At 37.6% G+C, this 23631-nt stretch overlaps 2 protein-coding genes across 10 annotated transcripts in view; one reads left to right on the forward strand and one right to left on the reverse strand.

The window, feature by feature from the left end:
- RALGPS2 (Ral GEF with PH domain and SH3 binding motif 2) overlaps nt 1-23631 on the reverse strand; it is a 144460-nt gene that overhangs the window by 38550 nt on the left and 82279 nt on the right. For all 9 annotated transcript variants that reach the window (XM_048073382.2, XM_067001492.1, XM_048073386.2 and 6 more), the window contains one exon: nt 23477-23603. In XM_048073382.2, the coding sequence (XP_047929339.1) occupies nt 23477-23603 (127 nt within the window). The remainder of the gene's footprint in view (nt 1-23476; nt 23604-23631) is intronic.
- On the forward strand, nt 107-20164 carry ANGPTL1 (angiopoietin like 1). Its single transcript, XM_013191456.3, has 5 exons — nt 107-514; nt 6920-7775; nt 12795-12988; nt 15899-16169; nt 17163-20164. Exons 2-5 carry the CDS (start codon nt 6950-6952, stop codon nt 17348-17350), a joined length of 1479 nt encoding a protein of 492 aa, XP_013046910.1. The 5' UTR covers nt 107-514; nt 6920-6949; the 3' UTR covers nt 17351-20164.

A 23631-nucleotide genomic window follows, 5' to 3' on the forward strand; every position in this document is an offset into this window, starting at 1 on the left:
CTCCTCGGCCTCCCTACCCCCTCCCTTTCTGGAGGGTATGGATAGGAAATCCGAAGGAGGAGTTTCTTCTGCTTTCCGTGTGTTGGCGGTGACATCATAGGTGGGCTGAACGGCTACGTCTGGTGTGTGTTTGTTTAAAAAAAACTGTCCAAATGTGATGTATATGGAATCTGGGTCAGCTGTAGCTGGTTAGTGCACTTCTGCATGTGAGAGTAAAACACTGCAGTTTCAAAGAGGCATTGCTTTCTTTTTTTTTCTGGAATAAAACATACTGGAACTTTTCTTCCCCCGTTATTATTTTTAAATGATTTAAATAGCTCAGTCATCGCATGGAGAAACCCAATTCCTCAGTACAGCTTGGATCTAACAGAGAAAGACAAAAGCAGTTTTCAACTCCAACTGCAGATTAACAATCCACAACATCGGGTAACGCAGAGAGACAACGCAACTTGGCCTCTGGATTCTCCATCTACCACAGAAGCAAAACAGCTGCAAGATTTTTTTCCCCCCCTTGGTAAGTTTTAATGTTATTCTTTCTCGCAAGTCTAATTTTGAGCTATTTGTGAATTGTACATGCATCTACCATCCACATACAATTGTGAACAAACAGATCTCTCAGCCTGAGAACGGTTTGACAGCTAAAATATAAAACTCACTTTTGTGGCATTTGGTAGACTTTGGAAACTTGGAAAGAATTAAAAAGCACTCTGCCTAACTCATTCCAGTTGGAAGTTTCAGTTGCTTAGCTGTAAATCTTCTGTAAGTTTTATGTTCTATAAAGTTACAGAAAATCAGTGCTACTAGATTCTTTGTTAAGCATGTAATTTAGATATTGTGAACATATTAACATGAAATTCAGATCCCCTGAGAAAGCAAAAGCCAAAGTTTCTATCGACTTCGGGGAAGCTCTGTTTTGCCCAGCATTAATGCACAGACCTAGCATTACTAGAAAATGGACACCTCAATAAAAGTACTGTAAAATAACAAGTAAACCAGTGCACATCTCTAAGTAGCAATAATGTGTACCTTTTCAACTAAAGTTTTACTTCTACTACGCAGAAGTAACAAAATTAGTCTGAGTTGTACAATCAACCAAGAAACTTGAGTCATACAGTGCTTCAGAAAATAATTAAGCCTGCAGCACAAACAATTATGGAACTGAAAATCCAAAGAAATTGCTGTAATGGACACTAACCCCTTCCTTTAAAGGTTTGTGGAATGAGAGAGAAGTTAACTGTAACTTAATTTAGCAGTAATTAGTTTCCAAATAGTTTCAGAAAAATGAAATGCAACATGCAAGGCAACAGTGGAAAATAAGTGGAAAATAGGGGGTTTTGTTACAGTTCTATGGGGGTGGTGGGAGAGGGGGAAAGACGCAGTTTCAAAGTCAATGATTAAAAAAAGAACGCTTTTACAAACCCAAGATGAAGGTACGGAAAAAAAAAAAACCAGAAAACTTGTTAAACCAATTTTTACACTTTTTGCCTTTCTTCATACCGACTTTGCAATGAGAGTACAGTAAATAATCCAGGACAATGGGAAAGCATTTAAGTTACGTGTTCATATTAAACTCTCAGCAATGTCTGGCACAATAGGAGAGAACGAAGGGGGTGACTCTAAAAGAAGGGACAAAGTGTTATGGAAAAAGTTAAAATTTAGGAGCTATGGAACGAAAAAGTCTGAAGCAGTCTTGACAAACAGAAAGATGGATCCTTTCCAAGTTCTTGAGCCCTTTTTCTTACTACCCTTTTGTGCTTCTTACACATTAAAAGGGAACAACCTAAGTAACGACAACAAAAACATTTGAAATCTACATTATGTGCTTTGGACGCCAGTCTCCATTCATTCATTATTCCCCAAGCTTTTGATTTACATTGCTTTGAACAATTCCTAAATCTTTTCCAAATGAAAACAGCTGAGTCAATAACTTTAAAGCAATAAAATGGCAACATGCAAGATTTTAACTCCTTCTCCTTTGCTGTCTTCCAACTTTAGAGTTGAAATTTTGAAATGCTTCGTTTTGAACAAATAATGGACTGCTAATATTATGGTGTTGCCACTAGAATGCTCCCATATATGATGGAAAAATACGCCATGTAAACTTTGGCCAATAACTACATGGCTATTATCAGGTTTTAATAGTTTTTTTAATTTTTTTTATTGTTTTATTGGGCTCAACTGGTTGTTCATAACATGCTGTATTAGTCTGGTCCTTGCAATTTATACAGCGATGAATGAAGCACAAGTTCCTACAGCAAACATTGCTAGATGATTGATGCCTTCCTTGTCTGTTCCACAGAGAACCCTGGAGGCCCCATATAACACATCTGCAAACACAAAATGCACCAGTCTATTGTACCCGCTTTTTTAAATGCTCTAAACAAACATTACTGGTGCAAACAAATGTAAAGGAATCCTCACATAAAAAAACTTCACCAAAAAGCTGGAAATGTTATGATATTGTACTGTGTTTTCAGAGTATCTTGTAGGACAAGGTTTACAAACCTCTTCCGCAGAGCATTTCTAAGAATCTATCGTTTGTAGAATGACACATTGGCAGCAACTGCTTCAAAACCACCTGAATATTTTTAGATGGCCTTTTCTAAAAGGGATCAGATTCCGGTTCATCTAACAGTAGAATTCTGCAAATCAATATGTTATATATCTGACAAACAAAACCCACGAATGTATTGTTCCTGGGTTCCAGTCAACACAGTTGAAAGCAATCCCGTTATTCCACCAAAGGCAGAGTAACTTACTGGAGAAGCATTTGTTTATGCAGGGGAAATTAATTTACAAAAATACAGATACATCAGAAATCCACGTGAACGCTTCTTCTGTAGTGTTCTCCCCACAGCAATGCAACTTGCAATGCTATGAACCCACTTCTAAACTAAAACCACACGAAGGCTGTGCTTATTTGCGTGGATATAAATAGCTCTAATTATTTTAGCTGCTTAGATAATGCTTAACATAAAACAAAGTACGCGTAACATCAATAGTAGAGCTCCCCGATAAACTGCTGTCATGTTCACAGGACCTTCCTTTTCACCATTATCACTTACTTTCTCAAAAACAAATCAAAAACAACTGGCTGTTTTTCTTCCTGTTGTATGTGATGATAAATAGAGGCTTATGAAAAAGGGCACGTGTGGTATTTATCATCTGACCATATCCTTTTGACAAATCTTCTGGATAAAGATATGTACAGCACCATGCTGTCCATACAAAGGGAAGTCTACATTCACATTTACCTGCAATACTTCCCTTACATTCAGTCATAACAACCTACATTGCCCAAGGAGAAGTGGTCTTCATCAGCTCTGAAAGAACAGATTTTCTAATTTGTGCTGTGGGTCTCCAAATTTTATTTCCTGTTGGACATGAAATTCAAAGCAGTTCAACAGAGAACAAATTGTTTGCTGTGGAGATAGTTTTTTAAAAAAAGTCAAATATATATTAGCTTTCACACTTCCCCATTCCTGCAACTCTAATATTTATAAGCAATACAATATTTTTAGCTAACACAGCCCATGTTCTTGTAATTTCTCAGTAAAAATTAAAAATAGTAGCTACTACATTACTTTGCTCTATTAAATTGGAATCTTGTTCCTTTTAGCACTTTTTCAAGTAATAAAAACTAATTTTGGAAATAAGACTTTCATTTATAGGGATCAATCTAGAAAAGAAACGGCATTAAACGTGAAATGGTATTGAAACCCTATCCACAACTTTGAACATTTCCAACAACATGATTATGAAGCCTGCATTGCTCTGAGTAGTTCTACATGTTCTTCTGCAGATGCAATAGAAAAACATCAGCACACCAGAACACAGGCAATGCCACTTCAGAAATCTGACACAAGACTGCTCAGCACAGAAACATGACAAAGTGACAGTATATTCTAACTTCAAAAACATGACAGCTCATACAGATTTATATAATACATTTTAAAGTGACAGCATCTGTAATCACCATCTCTCTTGCTTATTTTTCAAGGTTTGTATTCAGGTATTTCAACAATACCCCTCACCACAAGCAACTCTAGACTTGCAGGAAGCCTTTAAGACTCTGAGCCTCAACTACTTTATCTCCTAGCAGTTATGACACAACCTAAGAATCTAAACTGGGAACCTGTGACATAACGCAGCTAATTAAAGAAAACCCTCCAACTACTTCCCAACTCTAATATTTGTCATTTTAAAGTCTTACATATTAGGCCATCATTTGGGGATATTCTGGATAAGCAGTTTATATTTTTTTAAGCTGCCTGCCCAGAACATCAGGAAATTTCTGAAACAGTATTTTCATTTCCTTCTAAGATGATTAAAACTCCAGGTAAATATCTTACACAGAACCAATTCTTGTATAACAAGTTCAGCATTACGCTGCTCAAACACCCCAAGCAACACCTTAAAACATTTCATTTTTTTTTTTTCAACACCAAGATTTCCATGGAAGCATGCATGTTACCTATCAAGTAAGTTGTCAGAAGCTGCTCATCACTGCTTATCTGAATGAGTCAGTTTAATTCAAGATGCTTGAATTACTTACAAGTTTTAAGGCATAACATTGTGCAGCTGTTGCATTTGGTTATGCTACATTCAGTGATTTCATTGATTTTATGGCCTGACAGCACAGATATTGACAAAAGTTCTAATTTTATCCAATACTTACTCAAAATGAACATAATGCTTAAAAGATATGTGGAAAGCAAACTGCTACAGCATACCTGGTCAGCCGGGGGGCTGCACTGCAAAACGTTTGTTTATTTTTTAAATATTCACTTCAGTTTTAATGTGTTTCAGGGGAAAAATATATTGCTTCCTCCCCTCCACCCCCCAGCCACTGATTATTTTAGTAACCGTATAGGGTCTTAAAAAAAAACCTGCCAGGGTCTGAACTGTTATTCACCTTTTAGGGCTATGAAGTAGCCACTATATATTGTGAAAAGAAGAAATAGTAGAATACTGGTACTACAGTTTCATTCTTAATGTGCCATGAAGTCACCTTTCCTGCTACTGAACTTAAAATATTGAAAAATAACTTAAGGGACTTTGCAGAAGTGTCAAACTTTGGACAATTAGTTCAGCTCATCGTTCTCAAGTTAACCACCACACACAGACTTATTGCCCGCGTTTTTACCACGATTCATGAGAAAATTTAACCTAATGAACTTCCAACTCTGAGCACTGCCTAAGCGATTAATATTTTGAAGTCTGAAATTACTAAAGAAAAATACACAGCTAGCCCCAGAGAAAAGCAATACTTTTTTTTTTAATAGAAAGTATACCTTCAGCGGAAAACAAGTAACGAACCTTTTAACCAAATTCTATTTCTGAAAAGAAAGTAACAGTCCATATACCCAAACGCTTATTGCTACATATTAAGAGTGAAATATATAGAGACAAATATTTAAATATAAATATTCTCAAGCTTTTATGTATTCCTTCCATTTATTGTAAAGCAAGAAATTATTTTCAAAGTGTTAAATGCAAATATTTTCTTTTCCTCTACAGCAGAGCTTGGAATACAACTGACAACAAAATAAAATTTATTTTCAGGCAACAATAAACCATTTGCTAAAGAAACCTAGAAATAATTCCTGATTGCACATAGAATCTTTTGAAATTTGCATCCACTGCTCTTAACGGAGGCTTGATAGATTTACTCTGAACAGATGTCACTTGCAGCAATAATATTAAAGCCAGCACCAGAACGCAGAGAAGTGACCTGGCATCAAAGCCATCTTACCATTTGTAAAGCTGAAGGCCAAGGAAGCAGTACTCATCTGCTTTTCCATCAGGGTAACTGCTTCAGGATTGCAAATGCACTTAAACTTGAATTTGGCAGGAACAACATGAAAATTGCTAGCCTTCTCTGGGTTTATTTTATTCTTCTATGCAACCACACAAAGGCCGCTGTACCAGGCCTTGTACAACTGCTAACATTAGACTGCAAAGGATAGCCAGATCAGCAGCTGCGATCAGAGGGAAGAGCGATCTACTTGACAAGCCAAATTAAACATGTAATGGGAGCTGTTTCCCCCCCGCCAGTTTTTGTGCTACCTTTGTTAATCATCTCAAATATTTGAAATCAAAGTGAAAAATGACTCTCAAACTATTTCTGTGTTTTTACCATTGCATTTCAGTTCCTTACACTGAGTTAAAAGAAATACATTATTTTCTTAGCACATGAATGAAACACTTCAGTGTGGTATTTAGACTGATAAAACACCCAACACTTCAGTGCTATTAGGATAAATACATTCTCCAATATACGAAAGCAGTGTGACAACAATTAAAAAATAGCTAAGTAGGGATACACAAGTGCAGTTCAAACCACGCTACTGGCTTTCCTTACGATTTTGAAGTTACTCGAATATGTAATTTTCATCGACATTAAAGACAACTATGTTTAGCTCATACTCTACCTAACATTAATGCTCAAAAGTAGTGTTATAGCAGGGCGCACGTGTGTATTTTACATATATTTTTCAAGTCTACCACGTTTATGTGTACATAAACTTGAAAAACGTGCATATACATATGTATAAAATACTTGAAAGTATATGCCTACAGGTATATACATGAACCTAACAAAAGCACAGAAAAACTTGTATAATCCAAAGTCCAAAATTTATGTATATAAAAGTTTTTGAAAAATAATCACTGCCTCCCTACTTCCCTCTTCTGACAATACTCTGCAAGCACCATGTATGGCCTATAAGCTTGTGCTTTATTTGCAGGGAGTAGAAACTAACCTAATGTAATCTAACTTGAAGATTTCAAATGCTTGTCTACGTGCACATAAGCATGGCAAAACTCAGTTTAGGCAACTGAAGCACTACACCTGCTTCTTCAATTACAGCTGTCTTCATTACAGCTCTAATTATTTTACCTTCCATATGTTCAACAGTCTTCTGAAGGTCATCATACCTGCTTCAGAATGAAGATATTTAAATGGACTTTGGGTGTGTTGTTGTTCCTACTGCTTTCTATCGGGCGCTGTACTGAACAATCAACGCTCAATAAGACATCCCAACGGAGGCATCCTCGTTCAGCAGACAGTGGAGAGGAAGGAAAGAAATGTGGTTACACCTTCTTGGTCCCTGAACAGAAGATCACAGGGCCAATTTGTGTGAATACTAACGAACCAGGTACTGGTAACAGAAAAGATGAAGTCACAAGAATGGACATAGAGAACTTGAAGGATGTGCTGTCCAAGCAAAAGCGGGAGATTGACATCTTGCAGTTGGTGGTGGATGTGGATGGAAACATCGTGAATGAAGTAAAGTTACTGAGGAAGGAAAGCCGTAATATGAACTCTCGGGTCACTCAACTCTATATGCAACTCTTGCATGAGATAATTCGAAAGCGTGATAACTCTCTTGAACTTTCCCAACTGGAAAACAAAGTCCTTAATGTTACAACAGAAATGTTGAAGATGGCAACAAAATACAAGGAGCTTGAAGTAAAATACGCAGCACTGACCGATCTTGTAAATAATCAGTCTGTGATTATCTCCCTCCTGGAAGAGCAGTGCTTGAGAATCTTCTCGCGGCAGGACACCCACGGGTCTCCACCGCTTGTCCAGGTGGTGCCCCAGCACATCCCCAACAGTCAGCCATACACCCCCGTTCTTCTGGGAGGTAACGAGATACAGCGAGACCCGGGTTACCCTAGAGACAGAGATGTAAGACCACCGCCTGATCCAGCTACTTCACCTACAAAGAGTCCTTTCAGAGTACCACCGCTGGCTTTAATTAACGAAGGTGAGTTACCTATTGTTTATCTAACCTGAGATTTCTCTGCTTCAGAAGGAAACTGTCCTGACTATAGAACTGGAATGAAAAATTAAAGGTACCTGGTACAGCTAGTCCTTCCTCCCGATTGTGATTTTAAGCTATAGCTGCAGAAGACAAATTTGTTGAAATAGCTGATATTCAGAAATTCAATCTGAAGAATTAAGCCTTTGAGTCACAAAGTCTTGGGGCTTGCGTCTCCAGCTGTGTTGAAATGAAAAATTCATTCAGACGGAATGAAAATTCATTTTTAGCATATGCTTTCTAGTATTTACCACTCTCTTTGAAGATTCCTACTAGTTACATGTAACAGTAACTAGAAACAGTGAATGTCAGAAAAGATAATTAATCTTAAGTAGACAAAATTTTAGCAGTTGTCCTGTATAGTTACACACATACATTTGCCAGAAGTTACTCCCTCTTAGAAGAATTTTACTCCTTAAATTCTGAACTGCTTTAAAATGAGCATGTAAATCCACCAGCACAGTGGTGCAATGACTCTGGCTGAAATACTCCAGAGATAAGTCTGAAAGGATAATTGAATGAAGGCTAGGTCTAATTAGATGCATTCAACTTTGAAAATTTAAAATGAGTAACTACATTCCCAGCAATCTGATGTCAAGTTAAATTAATACCATAAATATTATGAAAATACATTAAGGGGCTGTATCACATCTTCATACATTACATTCTTTAGGCCATTACACAAATTCATTTATCACTAGAAACAAAACTAGTGACAGGAAAATTAACTACTGCTGAGATGTCCTGAATTCTGGCACAACTCTTACTTTATTAAAACTTCGTAAGAAGTACAAAAAAAAAAGATTCACAAAAACAAGCTACGTTGTTCTCAGACATCCATACCAGCTCTTGTTCTTGACTTCTGTTAACTTGCACAGCAAAAGGGTTGTTTCCCCTCTCTCCTCCCCCCTTTTAAATTGCCTTTAGTCACAGTTGGAAATTCAGCTTGGTTCCTAAGATGAAGGCAAACATTTATTTGCGACTGTTCCACAACATTACAAACAACTAGCTGCTGCTGAGTTGTAGAGAACAACTATTTTTATTCAGGGTCTGCAAAACGTTCAGGCACAATCCCAACTAAAATGCCAGATGTCACGAGAATTTAAGTCACACATCATGACACAAAGGAAACAGCTAATATAAAAGCATTAATGTCCGGTCAAACAGCAAAAGCATAATTCTAAAAAAAGTGATTTCCTGCTTTCCAGAAAGCCTATGTTTCAAAGTTTTCTTTGTTTTTTAATGCATGTGTTTCTCTCTCATTATACACCTGATGTACATATAAAAATGAAGCGATAGCACTAAATATTTTCTCTAAACCATCTGCCAGTGTTTTCACTAACCCCTTTACCCCTAACAAGTTTGAACCCATTTTTGCAAGGGAACACAAAAGGAATCTTAGGAAGCTTATTACAAGCTATTCAATTTTTTTTTACTTAATATTTGTCTTGAGTTTGAAGTTTAAGTGCTTCTTGCAGTATCTTGGGGAAAATGGGGGTTGAGAGTCGCTCCAGCTGGTAGACCATCAATCACCGAAACCAAATTGCAACACAATGCCTAGTTATTATCACTCTTGTTTGAAATGAAGGTAAGCATATTTAATGATGTACAGAAGCAAAATTCCCTATGCTACAGAAAAATGAAATTTACAGTTAAAAGATCATGACTGTTTATAATGTATTAAGACGTCCAAAAAGACCAATAAAAACTAAACAGTCCCATCTAGAAACAGGACTGTCAAAGACATGGTTATGACAGAATAAGCAACCAGACCAAAAAATCAGGAGCTTTTTCCAACTGTATTTGAAGAAGTCGTAGTAAACAAATACTTACACACACAAGACTTTTACAGAAAGGTCAGTGCGCGTTTTAAATTGTTGGTAGGGATCAAAATGAAAAATATCCGGCGGAACAGAAGAATGATCTCATTTTCTGAACAGTTTAATTTACGTTAAGATTGCTCTAGAAATTGAGGAAAAACGTTCCTGTGAATTATAGTTGCCACAGTTATCTAAATCCTTGCAGTAAGAGCCATCTCCCCCAGGTTTTACTGCCACAGTGTAAAAAAAAATATAAACAGCTACAAAAATTCTACACACACAACCCACTCTACTGCTAATGTATCTCAGATAACAATGCAACTTGTTTTTAAGCAGAGGTCCAGTGGTGGTTTTTTTTGGAGGGTGGGGGAGGATTTATTCTATACTACTGACTAAAATCCTCCCTGTGAAGCTTACACAAGCATGGTTTCTGTTACCTGTTCAAGATAACACTTGCCATCCTTAAAATAGGATTCAGCCACTATTTTACCAAGATTCCAACTAAAAGGATTTCATTGCTTTCCCTCTCTACCATTTAATTTAAAACTGAATATGATGCGTACTAAATCATAAGTCTAAAACTTGATTTTAGAAGTAAATTATTTAACAGGTCATCTTCTCAGATTATTTATAAACTTATAACTAGTTAAAAACTATAACCAAAAGGCAGCTTAGTGTACACAGACTGTTACAGAAGATATGCATGAAGTATCTATTCCTTACACAGGTAATACATTTTCAAACTGAATTTATAAAGGCAATAACACTTTAAACAGTTATGGCTTTTTTCATCAGCCAGAGCGCCTCTACCCACACCAACACCGTGGCAAATCTTTCACTCTTTCACAAATCTTAGCATTTCCACTGAACAAGAAATGGATCTGTTCTAATACCAGGAATTTAAAATAGTTAGATGTAATAAAATTTACTTTTCAAAAATGTTTTAAGACTATACACCAAAAGTTATGGGATTTGTTGGATTTCCTAATACTAAAAGCAGAAGTTTGTCATCTCTACTGCAACATTAACTTCCGATAAGCCCATAGACAAATCTAAGTATCAAAAAACAGATAAATTACATCCTGCGACCTTAATGCCAGCTAAATTTCAAGAACTTGGACTAGTACAATTTTGTCTGCCTTAAAAGCTACTTAATATCACTCCAAACACCTGCTCAGTTCTCTCATGCAGAAGTATGCCCTCAATACCTCCTCTAGAGGAAATCACAGGAAATAATACTTAGCAGATCTAATTGAGCTATTTTCAATGTTTAATTAAAATTATTAAAAACCTACTTCTCTGTTCACACTTCTTCTAATGCAATAATTGCTGGGCAATAATACTTCTAGAATGACCTCCATGTTCAGTTGTACAGATCCCAAATTTACTTTAGGTAATCAAGGGCAGGAAATGAGGTTAACTTAGCCCAGGAAGCCCACTGTACAAACGTTGCAATGTACAGAATCTACACGGACATTTTAATCGTGAGCAAGAAAAAAAAGCATGAGTATATCAAAGCTACATTATTTCTTTCCCAAGCGATTATTGCAAGCACTGTAAGAATGACAAAAACATCAAATGTTGACAGCACAGTATGCAGCAGTACTTCCAACTATGGCACAATGTCTGTAGCATGCTTGCTAGCATGGCTGCAACCAGAAGCTGCAAGAAGTCACCTTCATTACAAAAACGTTTTGCATGCTAATTAATATGAAATGTTCTATGGATTTCCTGCTAATTACAAACTTATGCACCTAGCAACTACTACCTTAAAATTACTTTTTTAAAAAGTGATTTTCAATTTGCTTTTGTCATGGAAAATTAATCTGCAGTGAAGGTCACTTCCACTCAACCTCTACTTTTAATTAAAAAATAACCTCAACAACAATCTTTTATGCTTCTTTGCACATTAGTTTCTTCTGTGAATGATGAGGGTTTTCTACGAACTTCCAAGCAGATTTGAGAAACTGAGCCTTAAAAAAAAAAAAGGAAAGCAGTAGGTAATTTCTTTTTCAGATTAACTGAATTTGAATTTTCAAATACATTTAAGGCATCTGACACTTACTAGCCATCAGAACATATCCTGCTTTTCATTACTAAATAGCTCGTCTCTGATCAACTCAACTGACATAGTGATACACAACAGACAGTTTTCTAAAAAAAAAAAAAAAAGCACATGAAAATACTACCTAAAACTGAAAAACTGAAAGGCAAACTACACAAAGCAATGATTTTAAAGATTTTAGAAGTATTTAAGCTGCTGGTTTCTTACTAGATGCTCTTCTGTAAGCAGTATTTGTAAAACCAGTATTCATATGGTCCAAAATAGAGCTTTCAAGCAGCACTGTCAACTGCATGTTTCTTTAGAATCATAACCCTGAAAACACGTATGTGGGCCCTGTTAGCTGCTCAAAAGCCCTTTGCCACCACTTGCATATTTTCTTCTTCAGTATCCATTTGCATATTTCCCACATGGACAGAATTTGAAACTTGCACAGACTCCTACCTACCGTTAGCAGGCTGCTCCTGGAACCAGGTAAGTATATAAAGGTTAAAGAGTGATGCAGTATAAGAACACTCTATCCCTAAATTCCACATCTGTAGACTCTGGGAGTAAGTATTTCTTACAGAAACTATATCTACCACTGTGTGTTCAAGTGTGGGGGGCTTCGTTTTGGTTTGGGTGTTTTGTGTCTAGTTTTCTTGATTTTCAGCTTTGACCAGTTTCAAATGGGTGCCCAAAGGCAATGAAATAAACTGTCATTTAACTTCTGTCTAAATGGTAAAGGAGAAAACAGTTAATAAAAATGATAATTTCTGCACTTCTTCAACATCACGAATAAGAGAACAAATCTTTGACACAAACAGATAAAAATCAGGTGCTGATAACTGAAGTGTATTATCTGTTTAGCAAAGTGATGTTATTAAAGATATATATATGCATAGGATATTGATATATATATATATATATGTATCACACACATACACAGAGTAACTTTTTACACTGTTTTTCACAGTGGTTTTACCTTAGTTGAATTATTGACTTTCCATTATTTCTAAGTCTTTCACTAAAATATCAAATATCCTTGAACAACATGCACACCATAGCCAAGCTCGTATGCTTACTGTACTTCTTTTCAAAAAGGTCCATTCAAAGACTGCCAACAAGCCAAGGAAGCTGGGTATTCCAACAGCGGGATTTATATGATCAAGCCTGAAAACAGTAATGAACCGATGCAGCTATGGTGTGAGAACAGCTTGGACCCTGGAGGATGGGCAGTTATTCAGAAGAGGACAGATGGCTCTGTCAACTTTTTCAGGAACTGGGACAGTTACAAGGTAAACTCAAATTCTGAAAATCAGCAGCTTCATTTTGGTGTGACAGTGACTACACTATCTACCACTATCAAGAAGGTGCTAATATTTCCAACACAATTCTTCATTCCAAATGTTTCTACTGAATGATATACTGAAGTGTTGGAAATAGCTAGTTGCTTAAGTTAGAAAGGAAATTAATCATCCAGAAGGGTCATTCCTCAAAGAGGGATATATTTCAGTAGGAACATTCCCTTACACTGAAAGCATTACTTAACTTTGTATTGACTGACTTACAGTCTGAAAGAGCCTGCATTTGTAACGCACAACAACAATGGTTGAGAGACATGCTACCCTAGACAGTGACTGGGAAGTTATTTATTACAAGGACCTAACTAAACACATGCTTTCTATTAACACACAGAGAACTACAATAAATACTGAAAAAGCTTAACCGTCTCCCCTATGAGTAAGCAATCTCAGCCAGTGGAATTATTCATTTAGGCACACTAATAGATTTGTGGGATCATGGCCTCAACTTGAAACTATTCCTAGCAATGAATTTAAACTAAAAGAGTTTTAAACTAAAAGAGGGTATATTTAGACCAGATATAAGGAGGAAATTCTTTACTGTGAGGGTGATGAGGCACTGGCACAGGCTGCCCAGAGGAGCTGTGGCTGCCCCATCCCTGGCAGTGCCCAAGGCCAGGCTGGATGGGGCTGGGGGCAGCCTGGGCTGGTGGGAGGTGTCCCTGCCCACGGCAGGGGGCTGGAAATGGGTGGGTTTGAAGGTCCCTTCCAACCCTAACCATGCTGTGATTAAAGGAATCGACCTACACCTTTAAGATTACATTAGATAACTCCTGAACGTGTAAGGGTTGGTATGAGGGAAACACATTACCATGATATTATGCACTAACAAGCATAATACCTAGGATAAAAAACAAATGTTGCTTTGGAGTAACTACATGCTAGACAGGAAATATGAACATCTTTTTATAATACTGTCTTAACTTCATTCATACAGTACAGTTTTTCCCTGTGACACTGTGCTCACTTTAAATTGAGCTGCAATTCTAATGTGTTAATATTGAAGAGAGAACTAAGCCACATTTAACTCAATGAATATTCCGAAGATATCATATATGCAAAGAAAATGACAAGATTACTATGAGGATTTTCATTTTCTGCATTGCATTTGTAGAATTTTATCATTCAAATCTTAATTATTCCTCTGTAACAGTTATTCAATGTCTTTACTTCTTAGAACAGTGGTGAGTGTCGTCCCCACCCCAATATGCCATAGGGTAGTTATGGCATGTCTTATGAAGTAACTGAAAACATTTTGAACATAATACAATGAAAGTTTATTAAGTCTGTAACTGGTGCGTAATAGCAGGCCAACCTTGACTAAACTTGCTCCCAGGTGATTTCTCACTTAAGCACCTGGTCCAACCTTTACTTAAACACCCCCAGGGATGGTGACTCCACCACCTCCCTGGGCAACCCATTCCAATGCCTGACTGCTCCTTCTGAAAAGAAATGTCTCCTCATTTCCAACCTGAACCTCCCCTGGCACAACTTGAGGCCGTTCCCTCTAGTCCTATCACTAGTTACCTGTGAGAAGAGGCCGACCCCCAGCTCCCCACAACTTCCTTTCAGGTAGGTGCAGAGAGCAATGAGGTCTCCCCTGAGCCTCCTCTTCTCCAGACTAAACAACCCCAGTTCCCTCAGCCGCTCCTCACAGGACTTGTGTTCCAGGCCCTTCACCAGCTTCGTAGCCCTTCTCTGGACACGCTCCAGGGCCTCAATGTCTTTCTTATACTGAGGGGCCCAAAGCTGAACACAGCACTCGAGGTGCAGCCTCACCAGAGCAGAGTACAGGGGGACGATCACCTCCCTGGCTCTGCTGGCTACACTATTCCTGACACAAGCCAGGACACTGGTGGCCTTCTTGGTCACCTGGGCACACTGCCGTCTTAAGTTCAGGCAACCATCGACCAACACCCCCAGATCCTTTTCCTCTGCACAGCTTTACAGCCACTCTACCCCAAGCCTGTAGGAGACAGGCACCGCTTTCATTTTAGACAGTGGTATGATCCTACATCAACTTAAGCTGCTTGTAGAACTGCAGCTTGAGGTAGAGGCCTAGAACATTTCTTTACTGGAGAGAGACTTCCCCAGAAAGTGATTCCAAGCAGCATATCCTATATAATCAGTGACCTGAGAAAGAGGATAGGAAGCCATCAGAACCTAGGAAGCCTAACAGGTAGCTGTGATGGGGGAATGTACCTACCTTCACTACAACTCCAAACACTAACACCACTGGTTCGCTCAGGGATAAGAGACAACAGGCACGAAGTATCACTTCACAGATACCAAACTGGTAATCTGTGATTTCAAAGGAAAATTGTCTTTAGATTTCATTTCTAGTAAGCCTAACAGAGAGTACAGATGAAGTACGTGATAACATTGACACTAAAAACCAATGCTAGCTGTGTAGAAAGGCAACAAAAATTTTGTTACCTGAGAAATTGAAATTGTTGATCCATGATCACCTTTTCCAACCTAGAAACATACCCCATTACAATTCATTGTTCATACATTTTTATAAATCCCTTAACTTAGCCAAAAATACGTTTTTTCAGCTCCTGTTCTCTCACCCTTTTATCTTGAGAAGAGGAGATCAGAGAGAAACAGACAATCTTGCTACCTTTGCTGATTCTGGTACTACCTCATATTGCTGTAGCAGTCCAATTGAATCAGTGGCTAAAGACAGCAAAATAAAGCATTTAAACGTATGCTTCAAGCAGTCATTCTGAAACTTAAATGGTTACAGTACCCCAGTTCCATTGGTTTATACTACTCCTGCTGAAAAAAGTTTTGATGACCAAGATAAACTAAGCAAATATCACCTTCTGATCTTCTGTACAGAAAGGATTTGGAAACATTGATGGAGAATACTGGCTGGGACTAGAAAACATTTACATGCTTACCAATCAGGATAACTACAGACTACTGATAGAATTAGAGGACTGGAGCAATAAGAAAGTCTATGCAGAATACAGCAGTTTCCGCTTGGAGCCCGAAAATGAGTTCTACAGGCTACGCTTAGGAACATACCAAGGAAACGCAGGCGATTCCATGATATGGCACAACGGAAAGCAGTTTACAACACTGGACAGAGACAGGGATATGTATTCAGGTAAGGACACTGGTATGTACTTGAAATACAAAAACAGTAATCCCATTAGTGGTATCACCTTTAAAGAAGGAATTAATACAGATAAAGTACTCAAATTCTGACAGAGCAATTCTACTAAAAGATGCTTTAAATAGGTAGAGACAACAAATTGCATTGACAGGCTCCCACTCAAGCCACTGCACGGTTCAGAAATTCAAATTCTATTATCTTCACTGCAGACACACTTGAGCAAGCTTTACAGTTAGGTCAATGACAACCCTGTCATTTACCTGTGATTCTTTGCAGTCAGAGTACCTTCCCAGGTGATCTCTCAGTGAGTAGTGAGGGGGCCACTGAACAATAACTCCCATGAACAAAAGCTTCTGAACAGCACAGAAAGATCTGCAACTGGGTACAGGCTTAGTCATGTACCAGTACATGAGAAATGGACAGATGACTTCATTTCATTCTCCTTACTGAAGAACAGTTCTTTTTGGTTCTTTTCTACTCTCTCTACCTTCCCCTTAAAGCCTTAGTGGTAAAAGAAAAGTTGCAGAGTGTAATAATTCATCTGCACTGAGTAATTATTTTTCGCTTTTTCCTCAACTGTCAGTAACCATAAAGCTAGACAAACATTGCAAGCTCTGGACCTGAGTGCTCCTTGGGACTGCATCAAGTCACATTACTTCCACTGAAGTATTTCTAAACAGCACATAACCTGAATGCTTTAAATGCTAGCTCATAGAGAAGCACTACTGGTGTTCTGAAGAGAGTTGGTCTCCTTAGTTTTCAGCTGCCTTGTTAAGTACTGTGTTAATAATCCTCCCTCTAAGCAACAGGTGTTAAAACAGAACACGTAATTTAGGTAGAAGCATCAACTGATAGGACCACAACATAACACAAAGTTCCAAAAAGTCCCCGCTAAGAATTAGTAAGAACATGAAAGCGTTTGCTGATCTTTAGCATTTCTCCTCTTTGAACGCTGACGTTTACTGATTTCTCTCTGTTCCACAGGAAACTGCGCTCATTTCCACAAAGGCGGCTGGTGGTACAATGCGTGCGCACATTCGAATCTCAATGGTGTCTGGTACAGAGGTGGCCACTACAGGAGCAAGTATCAGGATGGGATATTTTGGGCTGAGTACCGGGGAGGTTCCTACTCCTTGAAAGCAGTTCAGATGATGATCAGACCTATAGACTGAGGAGGAAAATCCCACAGTGCTCAAGCAATCAAGTATAAACTTCGCAGTGCTTGAGTTCCAGAAAAATAAAATATTACTTTTAAATCATTATTTTGCACAATCTGCCCCTGCAAAATGCAGGCCTATGATTTTCCTGTCTTTTTCCCAAGTTGTGTTCCCCATCCCACCTCCCCTGTTTTTTCCCCCCCACAGAAACCTCTTCTACTGTAAATGACAGTGTTTTTTAAACATACATTCACAAAAGCAAATGTTCACATTTGCAAAGCGTATTTATCTTTTTTTTCAAGTCCAACATACTTTATGCAAACAGTCATTAAGGCTGGTAAAAAAAATCCAGAAAAATGACAAGGTATAAGCTTTTTCAGTTAAAAAGCTTATGCTTTTTCAGGTCAGCTCAACCCTTAAATGTAAATATGTGAAATGACATTGTCTTGCTTTAATGTGAAAATTGATTAGTTATTTAACAATTTATTTAAAAACGTTGGTATTACTTTCAATGAAAATCTGACTTCACATTACTGTTTAAGATTTACTCCAAGAAGCTACCCAAAAATTGAAGACATTCTAGCTTCCCAGCTGAGGGAGATTTTTCAACCAATAATTATTTCAAAATGAAGTGGTTAATTAAACATAAAATATAAAAATTCTTAATGGTGTAGAGAATTCCTTAAGACCTGCATATCCTGCCTTCCGTAGAACACCTACACAAAGTGTTCCTCATGTAAGAAAAAGAAATGAATTGTATGAAGAGGTTGACAACCTCAAGACAACCAAATTGATTTTTTTTTTTTTTAACTTTCCCCTTTCATATTCAAACATCCTACTTAAAAAAAAATCTCTTGATACTTTGAACTTAAATGGCAAAATGAAAAGTCCTGATAATAAAATCATGGCTTAACACTTGGAGACCCCTTTCCTGCTCCAGTTCGGAGTGATGGGGTCTGAACAGATGTCCACACGCAGTAGTTTACGGGACCACATCTCTGCATTTTAACAAGTTTTCCTCCAACACAGCTTTCTGCTGACATAGATGAGGAATTAGCTCAGTGTATTCTCCCTGCCACCCCCAAACTTGGACTGCTCTTACAACATATTTCCCTTCCTCTCTGTAGGTACTACTATGATATTCTCTATATTCATTTTTTTGCCTTCTGGATATCTATTTCCACTGGGATTAATATGTAATTTTCCCAATTTTTAAGAAATGCCATAAAAGATACTTCCAAAATCTGAAACAAAATGTTCACTTTAGGTACTAGAGTCTATACACTAAGAAGGATGTTTTTAGTCTCAAAGCGATTTAATAACCGTAATTAGCTATACAGTTTATCTAATTTAATCTGACACCACACAAAATTCATATGATGTTCTGAATTGTAACCAATGCATTTGTTTGGCACTTCATATGTTCCTTCAGGATCTTAAAGAACTTTGTCCCTGTTTAACCTAAGAAATGCTAAAAGAAGAATCTAATATTGTCGTTATGCTTAAATTAATACCTAATGTCGTTGCTTTAATTGATTGATACCAACAGCTACGAAAAACATTACTTGCAATTCAAAGGAGAGAAAACATTTTGGTTTCAAAACACATTCTCTAGATAAAGCTTCACTGATCATTATATGGCTGGGTTGTAGTTAGACTTTTGGTCAAAGCTAATGAGTTTCAACAATATTTAAGTGAGGGTTGGGGAAGGGGAAAAAAAGACGATCAGTCCCAACATATTTCATTCCCAAATCACAAGAATTATAACTGACACAAATGTTTAAGACTACAATTCTGATATTGGTCTTCACATAAGGAGTACATTTGTTACAAATGTTGTACAGTGTTCTATAAAATTCTTTTTAATCGCAAATGCTTGAAATTCAGACTATCTGTAGTCTCTTCTTTTTTCTATGATAGCTGGTTAGAAAAGCAGTTCAGGTAAACCTAAAAACTGAAAATGCCCTTTGAAATGAAATGGTCTTTAATGAACACTTTTGTCAGCCCCAGTTGCTTCAACCTACAGATTGGGTCTCCTTGGAAGAGATCTTACTTTACCACAATAATCTATTGCCTGCTACAAAAATAGTATTTGTTTATTCAGAACAGTCAGTGAAAGGTGTATTTTGCAGCCACCCCCCCAAGTGAAATTAGCTGGCAATCAGCCTTTAAATTCTATCTTATATATTAGACATCTGAAATAGTCTCCCTTGATTTAAAGCTACAGAATGAAGTTAACTAAACATTACTATAAACATACCTAGAAAATTCTGACTGCATAAATGCTGTGCTCTTAGAGGAAAGAATTCACGTTAAGTTGCCAGTTTGTGATTATGAGAAGGGAGAGTGTGACACCTCATACTGCATAATACTTTACTACTTTCAGATACCTGCAATTCTATCAGTTCTTAACGTTTGGTTCGAATCTTCTAAAGCAGGGTAAGCAACTCAGAAAACTTCATATTTTATTTCACATTTTTCTGAAAAGTTTTTCAGAAGAGGCTGTAGCATCCCTCAAGTTTCTTGCACTGGACATTCAGAAGCCATCTGTCCCTGCAGGACAGAGCTTTCACCATTCTTGTACTCTCAGTCCAAATATAACCAAACAGACCTTGAAAAAGTTTAACCTGTACTAAAGCCTGAAACAGTTTGCAAAAATATCTCCAAAGTCTATTTGCAAGCATTATCACTGAGCTGAATATTCAGCAGATGGATACTTCAATAACCTACCTGTTTTTTCCATTTCTGGATATAGTTCCTGAAAGACAGCTGTAAGGAAATATTTCACAGGGTAATACTGCTTAGTTCAATAAAAATCTTACTTCTCAAGAGACGGCTCAATTGTTTCATTGTGCAACCTCAGATTTGTCAGAATTCCACCATAAGACTCCTTTTGAGAAAGTGTTTTCATTCTGAGGCAAAACACAACATCCTCCACATAGTTCCCATTTGTTTGGCTACTTTAGTGGGCCAGGTGATGCAACAGTGATGACCTACCCCAGAGCAGGTAATGACTTCGTGCTGCACACTTTTATTGCCATCGCACACCTAACATCGCTCTCCCATTTAAGTGAGCGAGCCTGTACCGATGTGCTGCTCTTTGCCTGCACTTCTAGAACTTGGAAATCAAGTCACTTTTCTCATTGCTGCAAGGAACTGAAAAACTTTTATTTCTTTTTCCCCCTAGTTAAGTGTAGAAGAACATCTTTACCTTGTCCACGGCAAGCAAGCTGTGGTAAGTAATAAGAAAACAATCAGTACTTCTGTGGCTCAAAAAGCATTTCCATCACAAAGACCACACAAGAAAACATTTAAGCTTTACACTACAATGCTAAGACAGTCGAGAAAAAAGCTCCACGCAAACATTTGGTGCCGTGGCAAGTCTAGTGAGCTCTGAAGGGTAAAACACTCATCCCAGTATTCCCAGCTGAGATCCCTTAATGTGCTCCCTTTCCCCATGACCTTCCAAACAGAGTCCTTCTCAACCTGGGCCAGCATTACTCTGGCGAGGGTTTGCAATGATAAATGCTCCTCTGTGGAAGACTCGATTCTCTGCACTCTTCTAAAAAGCAGTTTAAAGGAGAACAGCAACTTTGGTATCTCTGCGTCACCCCTGAAGGGACCCCTGCCCCAACCCTTCTTTCTCTGGGAAAGGAAACAGACCTTATGGTTAGCCCCTCTCCAGCACATGCCACACTCGCAATTTCAAACAGCAGACTCGGACTTTGATAAGCATTTTAAACAAGGAGCAGCAATAGCCCTGTATATGATTCTGATACCCTAAGCAACAGCAGAAAACCCTTCCTTTCGGGAATTGTAACTTACAGCTGGAAGCTTAAAACCGTAAGCAAGCAAGCTGGGTTACTTCTGTTCCATACAACACTTAGATTAATGGAAATGCCTCGGGAACAGAATTTTATAAGTAATACTTCTGCAAATCTACTCATGTCTTACTGGAGATTAAAGTTCTGATCAAATGAGAAAACTTGGACTCAATAGCCAACCTTCCAAGATAGATCCATGTTTATCATGCCTGTAGTTGCAAAGCAATTTTGTTCTTTTTGCCACATACTTAAATCTTACAAAATTAATCTGAGAGGGAGTGCATCACTAGGCGTTTCGTATTTCTCTAGAGAATTTAAGAAAAAGGTTTGAGGAACACTCTATGTCTTTAGTGAGAATTCATGCTATACGAAACCAGGCCACAAAACGTTCTTTAACTACAGCTGGTCACAGCAAAAAGCATTAACCCCCTCCTGCTTTCTAAGCAGAAAAATATGTATTTGACTTCCATAAATTATCAAGTCAATCCTAAAGCTTATTCTAAACCAAAAGTTGCACAAAAGTTTTCTCACATATAAAGAGGAAAACATCTGTAACAGAACAAAACTTAAACCATTGCTTTCCAACATTTTCATCTTCTTTTAATTATACACTTGCAGGTATTAAGGCAGCATTTTAAAAACGCCGGACACCAAATACACCCAGACTTGAAGATTTCTCTGTATAGCAGTAAGTTGCAGAAGACCATAATGGCAAGGGACAGAGTATCATGAGACTTGGAAAAATCTGAGAGCGGGTTGGCTTGAGACTTTTTAATTGGCAAGGAAACAATTTGAGCCTGGCTTCACATTTCATAAATCACAGCATATAGGTAAAAAGCTTCTGGACAGCTAGACACTCCATTTCAGAAGCATACAGAGTCCGCATGTCTTACACATGTGCACATGGAAGGGGAAGCCACAAAATGGTAAGTTTAATCACATCACACTCTGGTTGGTTTCTTTGCCCCTTTTAATTCAAGCCTAGTTCAAACAGCTATGTCAACAGCTGGGGTAGTATGTGATCGTGTGCCACGCTGACACTTCTCACACTTGCACTTCAGACAAAATGGGCTCACGCTGAGTCTTTCAGAGCTCCATTTTAGGCATGAACAATTACCAACATCTGAATACTCGAAAACACAGGAAATTAACAGCTGCTAAGATCATGTTGGAACTGATGGATTTTTCTGGGAGGGATGTAACATGGAAGTGAAAAATGAGGACAGAATGACAAACTCTATAGGACAGCTTGTCCTTAAAATTATTATTGGCTCTCTAGAGCGAAGTATTTTTTTTCTAGTACAAAGTACATAAAATCCCTGCAACTCCACAAAAACTGAATATATGCATTTTAGAGGTCTTCCAGATACTAAACACCAAATGACGGTAATGTTTATCGCATAAAGCTACGAAGCAAATGAAGTAGTATTGTGATGAACTATTGATCACAGCTTAAAAAAGCTATCAAGTTTTTATTTATTTAATCATAAAAAAAGAAATAATAGCCCCGCTGAGTAAAAGAAGTATCAGTCGTCATGAACAAAGAGATCACAGGTTAATGAACTTCAGTGACCACAGGAGGTCATCTTGAATTTAGGTGCAAGAGCACCTGGTATCTACAAAAATATCAACTTTTTCTCCCCCTGGAAAAAGGAAAAAATGTGTAAACTCTTCCTTAATTACTGACATCTTATGATACCAAAGAAAAGCTACATTATAAGAGCACACATCACTTTAAACCAAATAAAACAGATACTGAGTAATACTAAAACCAATCAATAAATATATTTATTTATATAGCTTTCAAGATACAAAGGAATATCACTGACCCATCATTATTTCATAAATGTGAGTCAGTACTATCAACCCATTTTCACTTGTCAGTTTAATATAATTAAATGCAACAACAGTTGCAGATTTTAGCATGTTCCAAACCCAAAGACCTACATTTATTTATCTCAGAGGCTGGTGATTTATCGCTGCTCATAAATTAAAACCCTGAATTACTGTAACATTCAAATATTTTGCTCTTGAAGAGTGCTAGCAAGCCTAACAATTTAAGTAGTTCTCCAGAAGTCAATTGGTATATCTATAGAGCATATGGGAAAATAGTTTCCTAGAAAACTGATACTATATGTAAAACCTGAAGTGTTTGTGAGGTTTAAAAGAAGTTTTCTTCTGAAGCTAGTGAAATTACTATAAGGTTCTATATTCTTCACTGAAGCATCAAAATAGTTTCATGCATGCTTAAAAGATAGCATTTAGTTTCTGTAATCATCGGAGAAGCATGTTTTCCATTAGTGTTTCTTCAGCTTACCTAAATAGGGAATACATGGAGTCATCTTCAAGCTGCTGATATAGTCTCTAAGCCTTTTGTAGTTATCTTCTTTACTCATAACATATTCCAACTTTTCAAAGGTGGCTTTATCCTTCCGACTCAATAACTACAAAAAAAAGGCAAAACCAAATGAG

Source organism: Anser cygnoides, chromosome 8 (genome assembly GCF_040182565.1).
Source record: "Anser cygnoides isolate HZ-2024a breed goose chromosome 8, Taihu_goose_T2T_genome, whole genome shotgun sequence".
NCBI classification, from domain to species: Eukaryota; Metazoa; Chordata; class Aves; order Anseriformes; family Anatidae; genus Anser; species Anser cygnoides.